The sequence below is a fragment of the Aythya fuligula genome, chromosome 3, assembly GCF_009819795.1.
Source record: "Aythya fuligula isolate bAytFul2 chromosome 3, bAytFul2.pri, whole genome shotgun sequence".
NCBI classification, from domain to species: domain Eukaryota; kingdom Metazoa; phylum Chordata; class Aves; order Anseriformes; family Anatidae; genus Aythya; species Aythya fuligula.
This window is the reverse complement of record NC_045561.1, coordinates 57809034-57829704: the sequence shown is the minus strand read 5'-3', so window position 1 is coordinate 57829704 and position 20671 is coordinate 57809034. Positions and strand designations below refer to the sequence as shown.

The 20671-nt window shown below is 40.0% G+C and overlaps 1 protein-coding gene across 1 annotated transcript in view; it reads right to left on the bottom strand.

Moving 5' to 3' along the window:
• The window catches only part of BCKDHB (branched chain keto acid dehydrogenase E1 subunit beta), a 122718-nt gene extending 103918 nt beyond the window's left edge, over window positions 1-18800 (bottom strand). Inside the window, exons 1-3 of the mRNA XM_032185236.1 lie at window positions 18722-18800; window positions 16229-16306; window positions 14638-14706 (exon numbers count right to left, since the gene is read on the bottom strand). Of these exons, the coding sequence (XP_032041127.1) occupies window positions 14638-14706; window positions 16229-16292 (133 nt within the window). The 5' untranslated portion in view covers window positions 16293-16306; window positions 18722-18800. The remainder of the gene's footprint in view (window positions 1-14637; window positions 14707-16228; window positions 16307-18721) is intronic.
• Window positions 18801-20671: the final 1871 nt, after the last annotated feature.

Below are 20671 nucleotides of genomic sequence, written 5' to 3'. Positions count from 1 at the left end.
CTTTCATTTCTTGGGACTTGTATGGACTTTCTTAGTATTGCCATTCCTACAGAAGATGGGAAGAATGTTACCACAGCTAGCTCGGCGATTAAAATTTCATTCCAAATATTTCAAAAGCTATGCTATAATTTTGTTAAAGTTATTTTTGCTGTCTGGATGCCAAACACCCATCCAGTATTATCCCAATCAACTCTGAATCAGAGCAGAGTGCCCTGCAGATCTCAGAACATTTCACAAGTGGGAAGACCAACTAGCTCTCATATCCAAGATTTATGAGCAAGCTGATCTAAGTAATTTCCAGATGTGGGTCATCTGTACTTCATTTCACAGCTCCTGGAAAAAACAGTAATAAATGATCGCTGCAGGTAATAATCTCAAAAGTTGTTCAGCCTGAAAATAGCATAGGAAGTCTGAATGGCAGTACCTCCATAGCACTGCCATTTATTGTTGCTGGGCATTTATTTTACTAGTGTGCCTCAGTAACATGACTAGCCTGCCTATTTTTATTCTTCCTTTACTAGAACTACCAATTTGTCTGTCGATATCACTACATAAAAACATCTCCGGCCCAAAAAGGTTCCCAGAGAAAAAGAGAATATTCTGGGAAATCCAGAAGTGGGGAAGATTCTCATAGAAGACGTAGCTTGTTTTTATTATCTTCAATTATAGTCATTTCCCATAGATGTCAATCATTTCTTGGCTTTACTGCTGAGAAATTTAACAAAAAGAAAAAAAAAAAGTTCCAAATTCAAACAGGAATTGTGTCTTCCTTTAAAAGCTGACAAAAGGGGAAAGTTTCAGTCACATCAGTCCTTTCCTCTTCCTATATAGAATAAGGGCTTCCAGGGCTATTTAGCCCCATTTCTGCAGAACACAAAAATAATCCATAGGGCAGAGAAGGAAAATAGTGCCATGAGAAGAAATTCTGTAACTAGAACATAAGATGATTTTTGAAACTAGGGTGACCACACACTGTACAAGTTGTCCTCGATTCCTCCCCTGACAGGCATCGCGGCCTTCGCCTTGCTCAGATATGCCATAGATATCAATACCACCTGTAGTGGCCTTGGCAATCCAGGCTGCCATTTAACATCAACATTTTTATTTTTCAGGACCTGTAGAACCCAATGATCAGCCAGCTTTCTTTAGCCTAAGTAATTTTTAGCCAGGAAAAAGGAACATGAAGCACCTATACAAATGCATATTTGCCCCCAGGCCTCATCACTGCAAGGAAGCCCTGCTTCACACGCAGCCTCCAGAGCTGTCCCCGGACCCACATCCATCTGCAACAGCTGACAAACATCTCTCCCCCTCTTCCGTATTCAGTCTAGCATGCCTTGAATTTGACATTTTATTTCCCTTCTTTCACTGATGCGTTCAATGGTGTTTTGTTTGTTTAATTTAAAACAACTCATATTTTACCAAGCTAGGAATGCATGAACATTACCAAGACATAATTATACTTCCCTCCTTCATAGAAGTCTATTGGCAGCTAAATGCATTTCACTTTTATTCACTCACATGGCATTTTGATCATATACAGACAAACGGAAATCTCCAAAATGTTGTAGGTTTTGTTTGTTTGTTTGTTTTGTTTTAATTCACTGCATTTCATGGGAGTCTGAAAACCAGTATAACAGTAAGTAGCTGGGGAAGGGATGGTTAGGACATTTCAACTTCTTGTTCTTCTGGAGTATACTATTCCATTTGGTCACGATTCCTCTCTCTCAAACACCACGCTGAAAGACAAGTCATGGACACAGCACAGATCGGAGGATAACACAGGCTGGCAATGTGTACAGTCACATAAGAAAGTTAACAGACTGCTGAGAATTGCCCTGGAAAAGTCAAATCATGCAAAGCTTACCTAACCTTATTACTTAAGAATGGATTTTTCAAAGTACACTGAAATAGCCTCATGTATTGGTTCTATTAAAAAAATATATATCGCCCTCAAATTTAAATGGATTTGAACAACCTTGTAAAATTAGTTTTCAAGTAGTACTTTATAAGAACTTCAAAAATAATTGTTTAATATCAATTTTGGGGAGATGAATGAATTTAAAAGCATTTTAGGTCTACCACACTAATATTCCTTTCTGTGATTCTGAATATAAAAGACATCCCAATAAAACTGCTGAAAATATTTTGAGATACTAAATTAGAGGCAGTATGCTGCTATCAATGGAGTACAATAAATCAAGTGAGAATCAGTGAAAGCAAATATGAAATATACCATGACAGTTATAACATGGGTAGCCTGAACCACCTCGTCTGGGCTTTCAGAACTAAAGGCACTATAGTACCCTGAGGTACTATAGCTTAAAGCAGTAAAGACAGAGTCAGGTAATTCTCAATGAATAAGATTCATTACTCAGTAATGTTTTCTATTTAAGATGTAAAACAATAATACTGACCCCTTCTTACAAGCAAAGCCTAAAAAACTCCTTTTCATTAGATGGGAAAACAAGCCTTGGATAGGGTTTCAGTAAGTATTTCTTTTACATAAAAGCTAGCGTTTTAAGATTAAAGATATACACATTGTTAGGATAAAACAAATTTACTAATTTCCCTGAACACTAAAACTTTTATGGTATGGCTTTAGCCTCTTGTTTGTATATATGCAATAAGAAAATCATTAATAAAAGTAATACAAAAAAATTAAACACTGAAAATTTAAACCCTATGTATTTTTACCTATTTTTCAAATGTGAAAAGGACATCATTTTGATGAAGTCATTCTTATCAACCTTGGCAAACCATTCACTCAGCTGAAATCTAACTCAAACAAATAAGCCAGAGATACTTTGTCATTCCATATTTCATTTCTATATCTATGAAGAAACATTTCCTAAATGTACCCTTCCCCTATTACTTGCGTCAGCCAAGTAGCTCAAAACAAATGAGCGCAGACTCAGCAAGCTGGCTTTTCACTACAGGTGGCAGTAATACCTCTGCATTATCTGAACTCACGTGCGTCAGCCTCTGCAGACAGACATTATGCCTTTGTCCACTTTAATCAACCTGCCCAGATTGATCAGCAACCCGACTTTCAGCCATCCGAACATGTTGGTGCCCTTATTCGTGCAGTTAAACAAGATGGCACACAGGACTATGCGAAAAATGGATGCTTATCCTCATGTCTCCATCCCAACAACTCAGAAAGATTGTATGTGTGTTAAGAAAGTGAATAAATACACAGTAGGTAAATCTGAAAAGATTAAATACTGAGGAAAAAAAAAAAAGCAGTAGCTGACTAAAAGCCATTTTTTATAAACGATTCCTTCTTCCCCCTCTGAACTATTTTTATTTGAATAAAAACAAGACTGGTCTGTGTGATTTTTGGAACAAAGAGTTAAGCACCTCACAAATGTTCAAATTACCACTGATCCTCTGCCTAAGGGGCAACAGCTTTAACTCAGTTTTACAGTCATCTTCTCCTCCAAGAGGGAAGTTTCATAGCAACCTAACAGAACACATGTTTACAGGCATATGTAGTCGATTATTATGCATTAATGTTTTGGCCTGCTTCTTCTTTATTTATTCCAAGCTGTCAGGAAAAAAGTATTTCAGCTTTCAGTATCTGCAATGAAACATGTTCCGGTCTTAATTTATCTCCAAAAATGAGTTGTTCAAACAGTATAAAATCTTCTATATACTAACACATCACCCAAGGCTCCAGCTCTCTGCAGCCTTTTGCTCTGTAAGAGCTTATGTTGGAAGATTTGGGTGAGTTGGGTAGCACTGTTGATTTACTTAAAGGCATTTGTTTATTAAGATACTTGTACATCACTTTTGTTTAAATAAAAGCATCTTAAAATAAATAAATAAATCAGCAATCTATACAGGCACTGTATAGATTTGTATAGATCATTTGTCCCTGTGATCTCTCTCAGTAACTTCCATTAAAAATACCCATTAGAAGTCAAATAAAAGAATCCAACAAGCTAAATATATTCTGTCTTTAAGTGCAACAATCTTAGATGCACAAGGGAAAGTAAAGGGCTGGAAAGACAAGGAAATCCCAGCAGACTAGCTTCTTGGCAGTTATTCACTGGGGAGATTGTGTAGAAAATTCAGGTAGAAAGAATCGACTTCCAATCAATTGTGCCCTTGGAGAACTATTATAATTCTAGAATATCTAGGACTCCTTGTAGATGTACATCTACTAAATCTATTCTTTACTGTAATTTAACACAATCTGTCCAACCTTTAGATTTTCCTAGTCCCAAGACTCAGGTGAAAGAAAAATTCATTTGAATTTTGACTAATTAGCAGCTAATTCCATGGCGGTTTTCCATCCCTTTCCTTAAATAATCCAAGAAGTCATGTTTTGGCAATCAGACACAGCTCAGACCAAAAAAAAAGACATTTCACAAAACTGTGAGCGATGGAAGAATGGGTCAGAAAGGAAATTTGCACGCAGTAAAATACATTATCTGCTCCTTCCTCTGGCGTTGCAAAATCTGCTATAGCACTCTACTTTGCAATGACAGCCCAACTTCCTCCATACAAAAGTTTTACTATTTACTACTGCCAAGTGAGAAATAAGTCTTCATACATGGTTTCACGTTTACAGGAATTTCAGTTAAGCTTCACTTGGGGAAAAAAAAAAAAAAATAACTTAGTTTAAAAAAAAAAAAAAAATCTTTTTCTGAAGCAGTAATGACCACAGTGCTGCCCAAAGAAAAGGATACCCATCTTCACAGGTAGCTGCGAAGAACGAACGAACTAAGGGATTCCTATTCCAGGTCAATCCAGATTTCTTTTGCCCCACTGAATAACCAACACCTCTGAAAAGTACTTCAAGTAACAGCTGAAGAGTAAGATTTTCCTTTCAAGTCCTCTCTGATTTCTATTTCCAAGGCATTCATACACGTGAATAGACCTGAATATTGGAAGTAGCAGCTCTAGTTCAAATTGTTCTCAACATGATGTTTTCTCACTCAAGATGGTACATTTTTCTTCCAAGTGCTCCATACACACAAACTGTATTTTCATCTCCTCTCCCCAAGACTCCCTTACAAGAAAAGCATGTTTATTGTATATTCTTTTAATCCTCAAAGAACCTAAACAATATCAGACTTGGGAGAACTACTGGAGCGTAAAGAAAATGTTACTACGGATGGGGAACAGCCTCCTCAGTCATATTATTATAATCTTATACTATTCTTACCAAGTCTTATCATCTGCCCAGTAACTAAACTGAAAGTGCAATGAAAAGAAACTTTCTAGTAAAACTTTGTAAATTTTAAAGTTGTTCCTAACACGAACATAACATTAACCATTAAGTTAATTGTCAGGTTTACAGCTCTCTGGATGAGGGAAGACCCAGGAAAATTTATTTATTAACAGCTCTACCTACCCAAAGCACACAGGGTAAACTTGTTTTTCTGTCCCTCTCCCCCGCATCAGATTTCCTGCCATTTGTGACAAACTAGCATCCCACCAACAGCTAAGGAGTAAAGGAAAAATGACAAAATATATTATCTAATTATCAGCAGGCAAGTGGGAAAAGGAGAGGTCAGGGAGGTTAATGCAAAGCTTTTGCATCAACTTCAAATGGCCAGCAAATTTATATGCCACTTAATCCTTCCATAATAGAAAAGCAGCCAAGCTTTTCAGAAGGGGGGGCAAGATTGGACTCTTTTCAGGTACACAGTGATTAGTGAAACAAAGATGCAAAAAGGGAAAATGATTATATATGTGGGGAAAAAAAAAAAAATCACTCTGATGGTAGCCAAATGCTGGAACAGGCTGCCCAGAGTGATCATATAAGCTCCTTCCTGGGCCATATCCCAATCTCACCTGAACAAGACCAGCAGCAACCTACACTGACTCTACTTTGATTATCTGTTTGGAGCAGATGACCTTCAAGGACTCTTCCTTCCAACCCTTATTATTCTATGGTTCATTAGTGGCCCCAAGCAAGGCTACATGCTGACTGCCCAAACTTCTTATGTCTGCACCTGCCCTGCTGATGGAAGCACTTCATGATGCTGATAAAATAGCACTGATTCAGCTCCACGCTGTTCGAAAAATGTTCTATCAGCAGCTCACATCAAGGCAGCAGATTTACTCATCAGAACTGATGTTTGTTGATGACTGTGCAGGTAGCCAATTCCTGATCCCACATTCTGCTCGTCTGGCTCATACACCAAGTTATACCAGCCTAAAGAAAAAAGCACTGTGCCTAACCACACCGCGGCATTTGTCTGCTCCACCAGCAGTAACAATCCTTGCTCACCCACCAAAAATTTTTGCTGTGAGAAGCACGCTTGCAGAAAAGCATAACTGACTTGAGAGACTTGCAAAGCTATACCAGATGACAGAATACTCACTTGCAAAAAATAAGCTCTAAAATCAACATCTACCAAACATTTATATATAGGTGTAACCTATTGTATATCAGCTTTATTTGAGAAGTCCCATGCATTTTCAGAGGACCTGCAACATTACCTGACATGACAAGTTATCCAATAGGAAAAAGCTAAGAATTAAAATATGGTAATGAAAACTCTGCTGTAACAAGCTGGGTAAACTATCTAGATGACAAACCAAGGAAGAAGCAAAACTGTAATAAATACAAGGCAGCCTCTCCCACACTCATTAGTATCAGTAGCGTAGAAATATTTTATGAAAGTTTGAAAGCATGTTGCCTCTACCCTAGGTTGTGATGCAACTGTTCTCAACCCAACAGCAGAGATTTAATGCTGATAAATAGTAATCAGGAGTACTGAATGACCAGTCATCTGCAGTAACGAAAAACAGGTTATCTCACAGGTAATGCAAAGCATGTGCATGAGAAATATCAATGAACTGATCTATAACTGGTGCTTCCATATGAGAGTGAAAAATCCTTGCCAGACAAGGATTCAATGTTTCTACAAATTAACAGAAAGATTTTTCTAGATTTTCTATAATGAATTGGCAGTGTGTTATGTCAGTCTAGTCACTAGAAGATGAGATCAAATCAAGTTAAATTAAGTTTAACCTGCTCCTCAAAGTGCTTCTGTCACAAAGGTGCTTAGACATTTGACTGGACTCACAGGCAGTGGTCTTGAGCAGTTTGACCCTTCCATGCTTCTAACAAATTACATGAAAGAAAACTCAAAGTGTTGCACCCCCAGTAATAAAGGCTGCAGCACCTTCTTAAACTGAAGCGGTGATAATTACTGCACTCTCATCACCAACCACAGAGGCAGAAAAAACAGTAAATCAGTCCCACGTGATGAGTACAAATGAAACAGAAGTCGGACTGATCACAGGACCAACCAAGGAAACCGAGAATCACGTAACTCCACTTAAGGAATAGTAAAGGCATCAGGACTGACACCTGAGACGTGGCCAAAAAAAATATGCAGGAAGAGCTGGTATCGATACAGACTGCAAATACTAGTTACGTCCATAAAATCCATCTTGCATTGTTGACGAGTGAAGTTTCATCCTCCTTGACACGGTATTGCTCCAATATGATTTTTAAACATTTCAGTGCAAGTATTCTATGAAGTGGAAAATTCCATCTTGATGGAGTTCAGCAGCAGTGCGTACTTTTTGCCCAGAAACATATCTTGAGATATCTTAAAAATGTGTTAGAATAGCTTTCTTACAACTTGATATTGAGCCCAGAGCTCTTATTAAAAAGTATATCCTTATCTCTCCCTCGGATTTACAACATATAAAGCGAATCACAATAAAATTAGCGAGGTCTCTGACAAAACATTCATTGTTTTCACAATCTGAACGCTATCAGAACAATTTAAAAAATTAAAAGCAAAGCTAAAAACAAAATATTCAGCTCTGACCTTTATTTCTTTATATCAATATCCCATCAATATACAGTGTAAAAGTACATACTACACCGTACCAAATTCTCAAATATATTTTCTTTTCCTAGTTGTAAATCTTAAGAAAAGAATTGGCTATTTAAGATGAAAATGAACAAAATGTACTATTGTGTAATGAGTCTGGAACACGTTCTCCAGATGTTACTGTTCAAAGACATTGTTATAAATCAGAACAAAATCCCAAATTTGCCAAACTGCTCTGGACGAACCAGGCAAAAAAAAAAAAAAAAAAAAAAAAAAAAAAAAAGCTGCAGAATTATCTGCTTAAATCTATCCACAATGATACAAGGATAACCAAACTCCAGACTTCCTAGATTTTACTCAATCTATGTATACCAACCAGTCATTTTTAACTCTGAATAAAATTTTCCACCCTCAGCTTAAGTCTGACACATCAAAAATACCCAACTGCTTCATTCAGCCACATGCACTATGTCAGTAAGGACAAGAACTAACATAAAAGAGGTAGCAGAGTGCTTCTTCAATAACCTTGCAGTCTGCTTCTGAGGCAAAAAAAAAAAAAAAAAAAAAAAACATTCAATATCCATCTCTTTATACAATAACCCCCAACCACATTTCTCATGCTACTTTAGCTTGAGTTTTTCTCTTCACTGTAACAGCTTATTGCTATGTTCTTACAGGATGCAGAAGGCCCCATGATTATTGATTAAAAGAAACTCACAGAAAAAAAAAAATAGAGCACCTCCCCACCAGCTACAAGAATATCCAACCAGTAGCAGCTTGCAGGAGGCATTAATGCACCACGCTACTTGCCATAACCAGCCTATTCCTGCTGTTTTCAGCTACTTTCTGACCATGCAATGCAATGCCTGGCACCATGAGCACAGACCCAGAACCTCCACTGACAGATCTCCACTCCCTGGGCAGTAACATGCTGTGATGTCTCCACAATAACCAACTGCCTGAAATGACTAACAAAAAAAAATCAGTCACAATAAAAACATTTCATTTTATGGATTTTGGAGGCACACTACAAGAATTTAAAATAAATAAATTTATATCTACCTCTATTTGCTCAGCTTCAGGAGCATGAAATAGTGGAAGAACCTTCTAAAAGCTGTCAGGACATTAAACAATTTCTAAAGCATATTCTATCCTTAGCCAAGAAACTTCAGCAAATACCATAAGAACCTGGGGTCAGCTTTATCTTCTCATCCAGATTTTCCCCATAGGTATTTCATTTAAACACAGTTTGCCTTCAGTGTGTTTTTGCAGCTCATAAGCTCATAAAAATATTTTGTGTCTAAGTAAAAGCTTTTCTCCTAAGAATGACTACCACAATTTTAGAAATGCTGGCATGTCTTGGGCATGGTGCAGTACAGCCATCTCCAGGGCCAGATAAACAAAACCTCCTGAAATATTTTGCTGGACTATAAACAAACCATTCATTTACTGAGAATGAAGTGTTCCCTGAAAACTCACCCAGAAGCTTACACCTTAGACACCAGATCTGCAGAATAACATCCCGGGATTACAGTGGGTCAGACACTGGAAACAAACAGCAGTGCTGCAGGACAAGCTAGCATTATCACGAGATGTATCAACAGAAAGCTGTAAGCAATCCTGTTTTTCTCGGTAAGACCCAAGCAGAGTAAGGTATTCAGTTTTGGATGGTCCGTATCATTCAGTGGCAGCAACCAGAATGCAGAGAAGATCTACCAATAAGAAAAAGCTTTGAACTGTAAGAATAATCCTGCACTGGGACAGTGTGTGTAGGGAAGCCACAGAATCTCCATCACTGAAGGCTAAAACCAGCCTTGGCACTTAGATCGTCCCAAAGCATACCCTGTCCTTCAGGGATCCAATTCTGTAAGGCAGGCAGAAAGTAGAGGAAAACAAATATGGAAGTGATAAATAAAATCACTTTTAAAGCATCCAGCCGATTACGAATGATGTGGCTAGGTCATCCTCACATAAGGATGTTATTTTCTTTCTATAACTGTGGTTTCATATGCAGTTAAGTCACTTGCTGTTTGATGTGTCTGAAGTTTTCCACAGGGGAAATCTTTGATTCAACTCCCCCTGTGCCCATGGGATTCAATACAAGTACTATTCCTTTGCTTGATTTTATTTTTCTTCTGCAATTTTCCAATTTGCAAGAAAATACCCTGGACAAATTGAAAAGACACAAATCACTGTTTACAATCTTTTCTCCTATTCATTTCACAACATTTTATTTTTTAAGTCTGGTTTGGATGAAAAAAATCTACAAACTTTATTTTCACTTATAGATGCATCAGTATAATAAAACATAAAAGGGTAATTTATAAAACAAGCCTATATGCTCTAATAGATCAATGAAATAATTACATTTCAACACTATACTGTGTCTGGTTACATGAACTTCCCAAAAATCTTCATTTTGAGCCACATTAGGCTATGTGGACCTTTCTTTGGAGTTTCCATTTAGACTGCTCTGGCGTTCTTATGAGTAGCATGTCTTCTCAATCTCTATTTCTGCTATTCTTGCTTATCAGTCTTTACTTCTGTCCACTTTCTCCATTTTTTCCTCTCATTTCTTTACTTTTGATCTGTTCTGTATTGTTGTAATGTGGAATGAACAAGGGAAAGAGTTAACATACTGATCTTTACATGCTGCAATTCTATTTCACACTTCAAACAGAGCAACCAGGCACATCTATTTACACTCTAAGAACCATTATTTCAAATCCATCTGCAGACTCAAAGACAAATGTACAGCTATTTCGTTCAGATAACATTTTATTCAAAAGAACAAATGTACATCCCTTTAAAGAAACAATTTTAAAAGTTTGCACACATTACCGACGCTACAAAAATACAGTGGGAAAGGGAACCAGCTATGAATCATACAGTTTACATCTTTCCTCTAGAGACAGGAAACAACCCCAAACAGCAGGAGTATGGAGCAGCAGACATTTGTTACTTTTTCAATAAAGCTATTCTGCAGGTTAGAGTGTGCAACCTCTGCAAAATGCTGACAATCAAAAACCTGGCAGGAGGTGATTGGGAAGGGAAAAAGAAATCAGAGTATGCCATCCAGCATGCAAGAACTAAGGGAAAGGCCAAAGAAAAAAACTGTACAAGATTATTTCATTTCCCTTTTCCAAAATGTACTTTCCACATTAATAAATAAATAAATAAATCAGATGTCTACTCATTTTCAGGAAGGAGGATTACACAGCAACTGACTTCTAAACATTCAGTTCATGTAAAAACATACTAAAAATCCATAGAAGAATAATGAGTTGCAAACAATGCCAGAAAGCCGGAATCGGCGTATTTCAGATGTTGGCATAAGAGGTACGGGAAAAAACAGTATCCTAGGTTACAGCTATTGCAGAAAAGAAACTTCTGCTCGCTGACTTGTTTGCATATGATTCCTCAATTAAACCATTTCAAACAAAATTATTTGTAGCATGTTAAAAAGTCATCGGATCAAAAACTAGGATTTACTTCCTTACAAAGTCAATGAGCTGCGCTTCTTTTGCTTGGTAGCACAGGCCTCTAGCTGTGCTGGTATTAACACTACATGCAGAGCTTAAATGGCTTTTCTGGAGGAAAAAAAAAGTTTCAGATTTAACGATGATTTATTCTAAAAGCAGTGTTTTCCTCTTCTTTACCTATCCAGAGATACTTGAGTAACAGTCTGGATAGGAAGCACCACCTGTATAGTACTAAAACGGAGTATTAATACACTAAATTCTCCCTACTGTAATATAAGCTGATAATTAGACATTCATGTCTATAATATGTTTTAAAATGAACTATTAATTTGTATGAAAGTCTACGTATTTATAGGCATAGACTGCCACCTAGTGATTTTGATTATCTACAGAGATGCAAAAAGCACTCTGAAAAAGAAAACATTACCTCCATCATATTTTATATCAACATATAGACACAACCTCATATTGTGCCACTTGTGTCTCCTATTATTATGCCGATGATAAATGCAGGAGGTAGGTGGGGAAAGAAAAGCCAGAAGTATGTAAAACTGCATTGTACAGGCAAGATCCATGAGGTTGCTTGTTCATCAATTGTCTGGAATTCCTCCTAGTTTTACTCAGACTAGCTTCTGCATAAAACAAGCACTGCATCTGGAACTTACTTCATCTCCAAGAGAAAGCTGACAGGGAGCCACGCTCCTGCTGAAGTTTTAGATTCCTTCAGTTTTTGTGCTTTCAGTCCTTCCTGGCTCTCCTAAGCATTGTAACTAGATTTTCAGTATGTCCTGTAGTTCATCTTTGCCATTTCCTCTCCAGCCATTGCCTGTTTTCCAGAGGATTTCATTATTAGAGAAAAAGTCAAAAGTTCTTGTGCCATCTTACCTGCCTCACAAAAAGTTGTATTATCATTACGTGGACAATTCTTAAGTTCACCTCTTATCTTCAGACTTCTCTCTCTATCCAAATTTGTAGTTCAGACACTGCCACCATGTACTTAGGGGTACCTCATCAGAAGAATTATAAAGAACTGATTTATTTCTCCTGTCATGCTTTCTCCACTACCTTCTGTCTCAATCACTATCGACATCTTCAGTTCATTTCTCAGCAAGACCTAAATCTTAGAATCTGCAAGACAGAAAGGGATCTTAAGAAGATCTTTTCATAATGTGTAAAAGAAACCTTTTTTTTTTTAAGATAGAAACATATCAAAAAGCTTTTAAAGTTTCTCTCTTCTAGCAAAGACACTTTTCCTCTAGGAAATACAATCTTGGCAATGGTCTGAATGAATCTGAAGAGACAGATTCAACTTGTCAATTCACTTTACATACCCACCCATTTTATTGTACAATCACATGGAACATAAGCTTAGTTCTTCTATATTGAAGAGGGCAGCACCCTTTCTGATCAAACACCAATATTAGCTTTCATTGGCCCTTTTTGAATGCTGTTATAAATACTTCTACCATTTCTCATGTTGTCTCCCATGCTTTAAAGGAGTTCCATTCAAAAATGCCCTAAGTATCAAATGTCTTTCACAAAAATTTCACTACAAATCCTCGCTGTACACCCACAGAACAAATTTGACTCTACCTAGGCTGCTGCTGCGCTGAGACTATTGTAACACCCTTTATAAAGGGTTCTCTGCATTCCCTCAGCAGCACCCACTTCAACAGCGCACCTGCACTCTGGGGCAGGGGCTGTCACAGCCTGTGAACAGCACTGGCACATCTGAACACATGGAAAACATCTACATAGTAAATGAAGCAGAGAAACAAGAAGACAAAATATGGCTATGGCGCTAAAATTTCTCAAAAATAGTCTTCCTCCTCTCCCTTTTTCAGTCTGCTGTTTTCTTGTGATCTCCAACATAGCAGTAATTCATCTTCAGCAGATGAAAAAGCTAAAATAGATGTAATCACTTGCTGCTAGTCATTTTTGTGCCTCAAAGGAGCTATACTGCCAAACATTAACATTTTTATAACATCCTTCAAACTGTTTGAAAGCCCGGGGGGAAGACAATTCCCATATTAAAAGCCAGCGGGTTACTCTAGCCACAACCAGTTTCCAAGACCTGTAAATCACTACGCATCACCTCGCATGCCTTATGTGGAACACCGGTTCTTTTTAGGGGCAGTAACAGTTCTTCTTGTAGAGAAATGAGTACTTAGAAACCACACCAAAGGGAAGAACAGTACTTTGAAAATTCCTCCAGACTGAGGACTAGGTGGCTAACTCTATCCAAAAAGAACTGGGCTCACAACACTTAATTTTTTTCAGAACATGTATTGTAACAGAAGCATAACTTTTTTTTCCTCCCATGTCTTTCTTATGAAGCACTGATGCTCTTCTGTAGGAGAATGTCCCCCAGAAACAGAAGAAGGTTCTTCCCAAATGAACACAATATAAGGATTAATTTACATCACAGATCATGCAAGCAATTATTGAAAATTCCTGCAAGTTTTTAAAATTCAATTGGACTAGATGACCTCTGAAGATCCTTTCCAACTGAACTATTCTATTCTAAGAAGTTTCTTAATTAAGACTTGTTTAGAAAATAAGCTTTTATACAACAAAAAAGTTCTTGCAAGTAACTACTTTTTTTCTTCCACTGAATTCACCTCAACTGTTTGTGGTCTGAGATAATTAACTATCATAATTCAGTTAATTATCACAACTGAGATAATTAACTATCACTAAGAATTTTCATATACTTTTGCAAATCTTTTTTTCCCTACTTAGTGGACACACAAAGGTTACTTCTTTGAGGCAAAGGCTGAATGCCTTCTCACAGGTTCCCAAATATGTAAACCAACTGCATTCTGGATAAAGAACAAGCATAGAACACGTTTCTATACTGTGTTGTATTTCTGCATTTCCAAGGCATATTAGACAATGCTATATTTAACAAAGTGTTAAATCCATTAACACTTAAAATCCATTAAAATCCGTTAACCTTAAAATCCATTTTCAGGTAATCCCTTCCTGGTTCTTGACTGACAGGACTGAAAAACACCACTGTGTATTGCTGTTCAGAGGCTTTAATTTGATGATGGTAATTAAATCGTGCCAAAATGATGAATATTTAAAAATGTGAAGTTATACTGATGAAATTATTTGAAGAAATGGAAAACAAATTAATTTACATCAGCCAGTTCAGCAACTTTGAAAGCTTACATAAACAATAATACATTCAAAACATATTTTCAAGGGCAAATAGTAACAAAAGTCCACTTACAAGACTTCTACGCCACATATTCATCACTTATCCCGTAAACCATACACGGTAGAAAAGGAAAGAGATGTTAATATGACAATATTGTCAGATTTAAATGCTAGCTTACCATACTTGTCTCTCAATCCAACCGTACACCTGAAGACTCCACCGAAGGCCACATCTTCACCAAATATTACTGAAAAATAAGAACAGTGGAGGAAAGTTGACGTGACTCCAATGCATCTTACTTTTAATCAAAGTGTTTCAAACGTTTTTATGTGAAATACCTAACACTTCATTTTACTTCAAGATTTTATGTTGACGTCTAAGATGTCCTCATGCACAGCCTAACCGTAACAAGAAGAGAACAAAGGCTAATGAGGAATTAGTAAAGCAAGACAGCTATGTCTCAAAACAGAAATAATGTGATTGATTCAGCCATGGTTTCATTTAAACCATCTATTTATTTTTCTGAAATATTCTATAATATCACAGCATCTAAATTAATATAAGCAATTCCAAGAAGCGCTCAACCACGAAAAAGTGTCCAAAGTTACGTGATCCGCTTCAACTGGCAAACACACACATTCTTCATCCACAGATTTCAGTAAATAGTGTTTTGAAAAATGTCAAATTTTGAAAAAAGTCATACTGAAGTTTTCTTCAAAATACAAATCAAGCCAGCTGGTACTAAAAAAAAATAAAAAAAGAAATACCATTTCATGTAGCTATCAGCATACTTCCATGGACTTATCATTCTCTTCATCCACTGAAATATTTTCCTGGACAGATTACACGAGCACGAGGATTTCCACTACTTAGACAAGAGTTGCTCAATTCCCATACAACTAGAACCATATGAAGGACATGCTTTCTACTGCAAGAAGCACTAATTAATTTAGTAAGTAGGATGATACTTGACAGCTCATAGATCTGGCCTGCAGAATTCCAGTATGGTCTGGCAAAAGGGCTTTACACAGATCCAGCCCTGCAATGCTGAGGAGCAAGACTGGGGCCTTAAAGCAGCTAAAAGGCTGAAGTTTAGGCTTCTGCTGGAGTAACATTCTACCTACTTTTATATAGTTGATACCACAGAAATGGCACTAAAATGTGTTCCTGGCACCCCTACTGTAGTTCCCCTACAGTTGTCTAAGTCCAATTAAATAAAGCTGACGTATAGAATACAGCTCTAAACTGAGAAGGAACGTATACAGGCACAGACTGGATACAAAAGATGGGATTTGTCCTAACAGATTAGACAATTAGTCAGACTTCAAAGCGAACAGTGGATAAGCAGTGCCAAAAAGTGTTACTAATGCACTAGAGGAGAAAAACAAACTCACAGAACAAGATCATACTGCTTTTGCAGCTGGGTTTGTGGCATTAAAAAACTCTTTTAAATATCTGGCTATAATCACACCTTTGTTGATGACAACAGAAGCAACAGACCTCCTGTTATCTCTAAGAATCAAGAGTAAATAGTTTTGCATAAAAAAATAAAAAGATGAGGGGTTTAGAATAACCTTTTTTAATCAGGCCACAATGAGCTACCTTCTTTAAAGTTATAGGTTACCCAGACCGTCAAAGGCTGGAAAATATTACATTGCTTATGTGCAATGATGAACCAAGATCAGTAAAGCTGGAAAGGAATTTTGGACAAACAGGCAAAACAAAATGCCATCTATACGAAGCAAAACACACTAACAAGTACACCATACCTGCAGTCGGATCTTTGGCTAAAGCGTTATCCAAGGCACTTGTTATGGACTGGAAGAGGTTCATCTTCTGCGTTTCCCCTGTGTAAAAGGAATTATTTAGATATTTAAGTGGTTCAAAGCACAAAATGTGTTAGAAGACACTGGTACGAAACTTTACTAAAAATTTAGTCAAGAGTCACAAACAAGATCCCTGTGAGGAGAACCTCAAAGACTCACTGGCTGAGTAAACTTAAATTATGGGGTAGATGGGATTGAGCACAGCATACTTTGCAATCCCAAGGACTAAAATTCTACTCAGCCTTTTTTCAAACACTATGTTCATAGCTGCAGATGCAGCTTTGCAATGCTTATTCAAACACAGAATCATAAAGGTTGGAAGAGACCTCCAAGATCATTGGGTCCAACCACCCTCCTACCACCAATATCACCCACTAAACGCTGTCCCCAAGCACCACGTCCAACCTCTGCTTGACCACCAGGGATGGCAACTCCACCACCTCCCTGGGCAACCTGTCCCAGTGCCTGACTGCTCTTTCTAAGAAAAAATGTCTCCTCATTTCCAACCTGAACCTCCCCAGCACAACTTGAGGCCATTCCCTCTAGTCCTGTCACTGGTTATCTGTGAGAAGACGCCGACCCCCAGCTCCCCACACCATCCTTCCAGGTAGCTGTAGAGAGCAATGAGGTCTCCCCTGAGCCTCTTCTCCTCCAGGCTAAGCACTACAAAGAAATATTAATACAATGATTTTTCAAAAGGGAAAAAAACAACATAGGCATTATTGTTTTGAGGATAGGCATACTTTCTCCTGAGGTTCATCAGCGCTGATTGAACTTTCTTTATCACTTAGATGTATTTGTTTTTAAGCTCCAGCCTTTACTATTTACAGATACCTATTACTATCATAACTTTTCTACACCTCCTGCCTCTCTCTGGCCTGCAGCTAGAAAGCGTCAGGTCAAACTCCACGTAAGGAGGAAAACTGGATGCTAAACAGCTATACAGCTATATATAAGGGTGAAAGGAAAGCACTTGTCCACTGTATTGAGATCTACTGCACATCTCCTTCTTCACTGCAATGTTGCAAGAAAAGAAAGGGCCTGAAAACAAAGATCAAAGCGATAGCCCAGTCCCTGCTACTGTGACCAACTCAGTTTCTCCAATAAAATAAGATAAAATGATGCCTTATCAGAAACTGAGTGAAGAAGGAATTCCCTGGCTGATGTTTGGTAGCTGTTTCGCTCACAAAACCTCTGTCCACCTCATGATTACAAGCCACAGCCTAGGAGAGGATTGCCTACAGGGAGGTTTAAGGTGAGGAGAGAGTAAAAACCCCAAAGAAATGTAAAACCAGGAGTAAGAAATCACAAAGTAGAAACGGTCTGTTTCCAACAGGTACAGTATCTCATGGTCATCATTCAGTTTCCCCTGCTTTTAATTTAAGTAACATTAGATTTTTTTGTTTAAGAGCTGGGTCACGGCACAGTGGAGCTGGGGAGCTGCCTTCCTATGTTTGATAGCTTCACTTGTTACACACGGCCCTTTAAGAGGCGGAAACTGTAAAATTATGGGAACCATTCAAATTATGAGATAGCTACAAGCGATCACCATTCACAAATACAGCAGAGGGAGAGCTGTGAACAGCAATTGTTTGTTTCTTGTCCCCATCACCCACACAAGCATTGAGGTTATCCTCTTACCAAGGCACAATCACTCCAGCATTTGATGCAAGTAAATGCTGGTTAGTCCAACCACTGTCAGCACCTGCTGGCACTGACTGCTGTGACCTGCTGATCTTGTTTACAACAAAGGCTTCTGGATCAGCCCTTGGGGGAGAAGGAGACAGTAACTGTGCACGGTGGAGCTGGAGAAGCACTGATGTCCAGACCAGTATTGGCATTGCTTTATTTCATTTTCAGTGTTGGTCATGGGATTTCAGAGCATGTTTTCTCTCCGCAAACAGCACCGGCACCAGGCCTGCCCCACAAGGGCTTCAGCAGAAGCTGGCAGCGTGCAGGCAGCACTGTGACATCTGGCACGGCTGTGCCTGCTAACGAGGCACAGCTGAGAGCTTCCCTGGAAACATTTGCTGAGTGGTAACAGCGAGGAAGGGGCCCGCAAGGACCACTGAGTCACACAGGACCACCCCAAAATCAGACCACATGGCTGAGGGCATTGCCCAAGCGCTTCTTGAACTCTGGCAGGCTCAGTGCTGTGCCCACTGCCCTGGGGAGCCTGTCCCAGTGCCTGACCCTCCTCTGGGTGCAGACCCTTTCCCTAACCCCCATCCTGACCCTCCCCTGTCCCAGCTCCATGCCGTCCCCTCGGGTCCTGTCGCTGTCCCCAGAGAGCAGAGCTCAGCGCCTGCCCCTCCGCTCCCCTCCTGAGGGAGCCGCAGGCCGCCATGAGGCCTCCCCTCAGCCTCCTCCCCCCGGGGCCGGCCCAGCTGCGGAGCCCTGCCTGCGGGGAGGACCCGGGCCCGGCCCCGCTCTCACCGTAGGCGCTGGGCGCCGGGTCGGGCTGGAAGGCGAAGTGCGCGGCGGGCCGGCGGGGCGCGGCCGGAAGCGGGCGGCTCCAGGGCGGGCCTCGAACCCGCGGCCCCGCCACCGCCCCGGCCCCGCGCAGCGCCCGCGCCAGCCCCGCCGCCGCCATCGCCGCCGCCGCCGCCGCTACCGGGAGGGGTTGGGGGAGGGGGGTGCCGCCACCGGCGCCGCGCGTTCTAAAGAGGCGGGGACCCCGGCGGGCGTCCCGATTGGACAGCGGAGTGTGGGGGAGGGCCAATCAGAGCCCGCCGTGCGGTGGGTGGGGAGGGGGGAGTGGCGTGCGCGGGAGGTCTGACGGTAGGGGGCGGGGCGGGGGCGGTGCCCGCCGTGGGGGCGGTTCCCGGCCGCCATCTTGCTGCCGGGGGTGGAAGGGGGTCCGGGCACAGCCCGGGGGGTGGCCCGTGAGGGTAAGGGGAGTAAACGGGGAGAGCAGCTGCTGGCTGTGGGGCAGGTGCTGCCTCAGCCCGTCTTAATTGGGGTTAATTCCTCATCGTGTCCCAGAGCTGCCTTTTCCAGAGCCCCTTGGGGCATACCCTGTGCTACATATACACACGTTCCAATATATATATACATATATATAAATTCCAAGTGCTAAATATATATGTAATTAATATACATACCGAATTGCAGAATCACAGCTTGGAAAACGCCTCCAAGATCATCTGGTCCAACCATCCCCCTACCACCAATGTCACCCACTAACCCATGTCCCCAAGCACCACGTCCAACCTTTCCTTGAACACCCCCAAGGGATGGTGACTCCACCACCTCCCTGGGCAACCCGTCCCAGTGCCTGACTGTTCTTTCTGAGAAATATCTCATTGCCAACCTGAACCTCCCCTGGTACAACTCGAGGCCATTCTCTCCAGTCCTAGCACTAGTTATCTGCCAGAAGAGGCCAACCCCCAGCTCCCCACCCCTTCCTTTCAGGCAGCTGTAGAGATCCATGAGGTCTCCCCTGAGCCTCCTCTTCCCCAGACCAAACACCCCCACCTCCCTCAGCCGCTCCTCACAGGACTTGTGCTCCAGGCCCCTCACCAGCTTCACAGCCCTGCTCTGGACACATTCCAGCACCTCGATGTCCTTCTTGTAGGCCCTAAGCTGAACACAGTATTCAAGATAATTTATTTACCAATTGAAGTTAATTTATCTTTGGTCTTTCCTACACATATATTTTTCTTGCCATCTGTTGTAAAGCATCTTCCTGATTTTTCCTTAACAAAGCAACTGCCCTGGTTCCCACTCAGGGTGAGGTTTAACACCTGCTATGACATGTATGTCACTTGGCTTTAGATAGTGGCTTTTTCCAGCTCACTGCCAACCCATTGCTGACTATCCTTGGTAATGACCTCTGCACCATTTGTAAAGACCTTTGTTGCACTAGGGGCCATGTGAAAAAATATTTCTGTTTATCCTGAATTTCTTAATTGCTGGGGTTTATGCAAGATGAAAGGCAAAATCTTATTCCTAGTTGAGGAGCCCAGTGGCTTGCTCTTTAACATGCCCTTTGTCCTTGGAGACGGTTGACAAAGCCCTTGAGATCATGGGGTCAAACAAGCGCCAACATATCCCAGTACATCCCATGAAGGCATAATACCAATGAATATCTAAAGAAAATGAGAATTTTAAAAGACAATAGAAAAAAAAATCCAATAAAAGCAGAGTAAACGTCAGATGTTGCAATTGCTTCTCACTCCATGGAGAGGCAAAAAAATATCTGAAAGTTTAATACATGAAAAGCGTAATAGGTGTCAAATGTTATATAACCATTTATTTGTATGGCTGATAATAGAATAGGAAATTATGAATAGCCCAGTTTATTATTCAAAGAATTGCCTATGTTTCTTTCAGCAATGTATTCTAATAGGGGGGATTTAGCTGTATTTACACATTGTTGTGCCT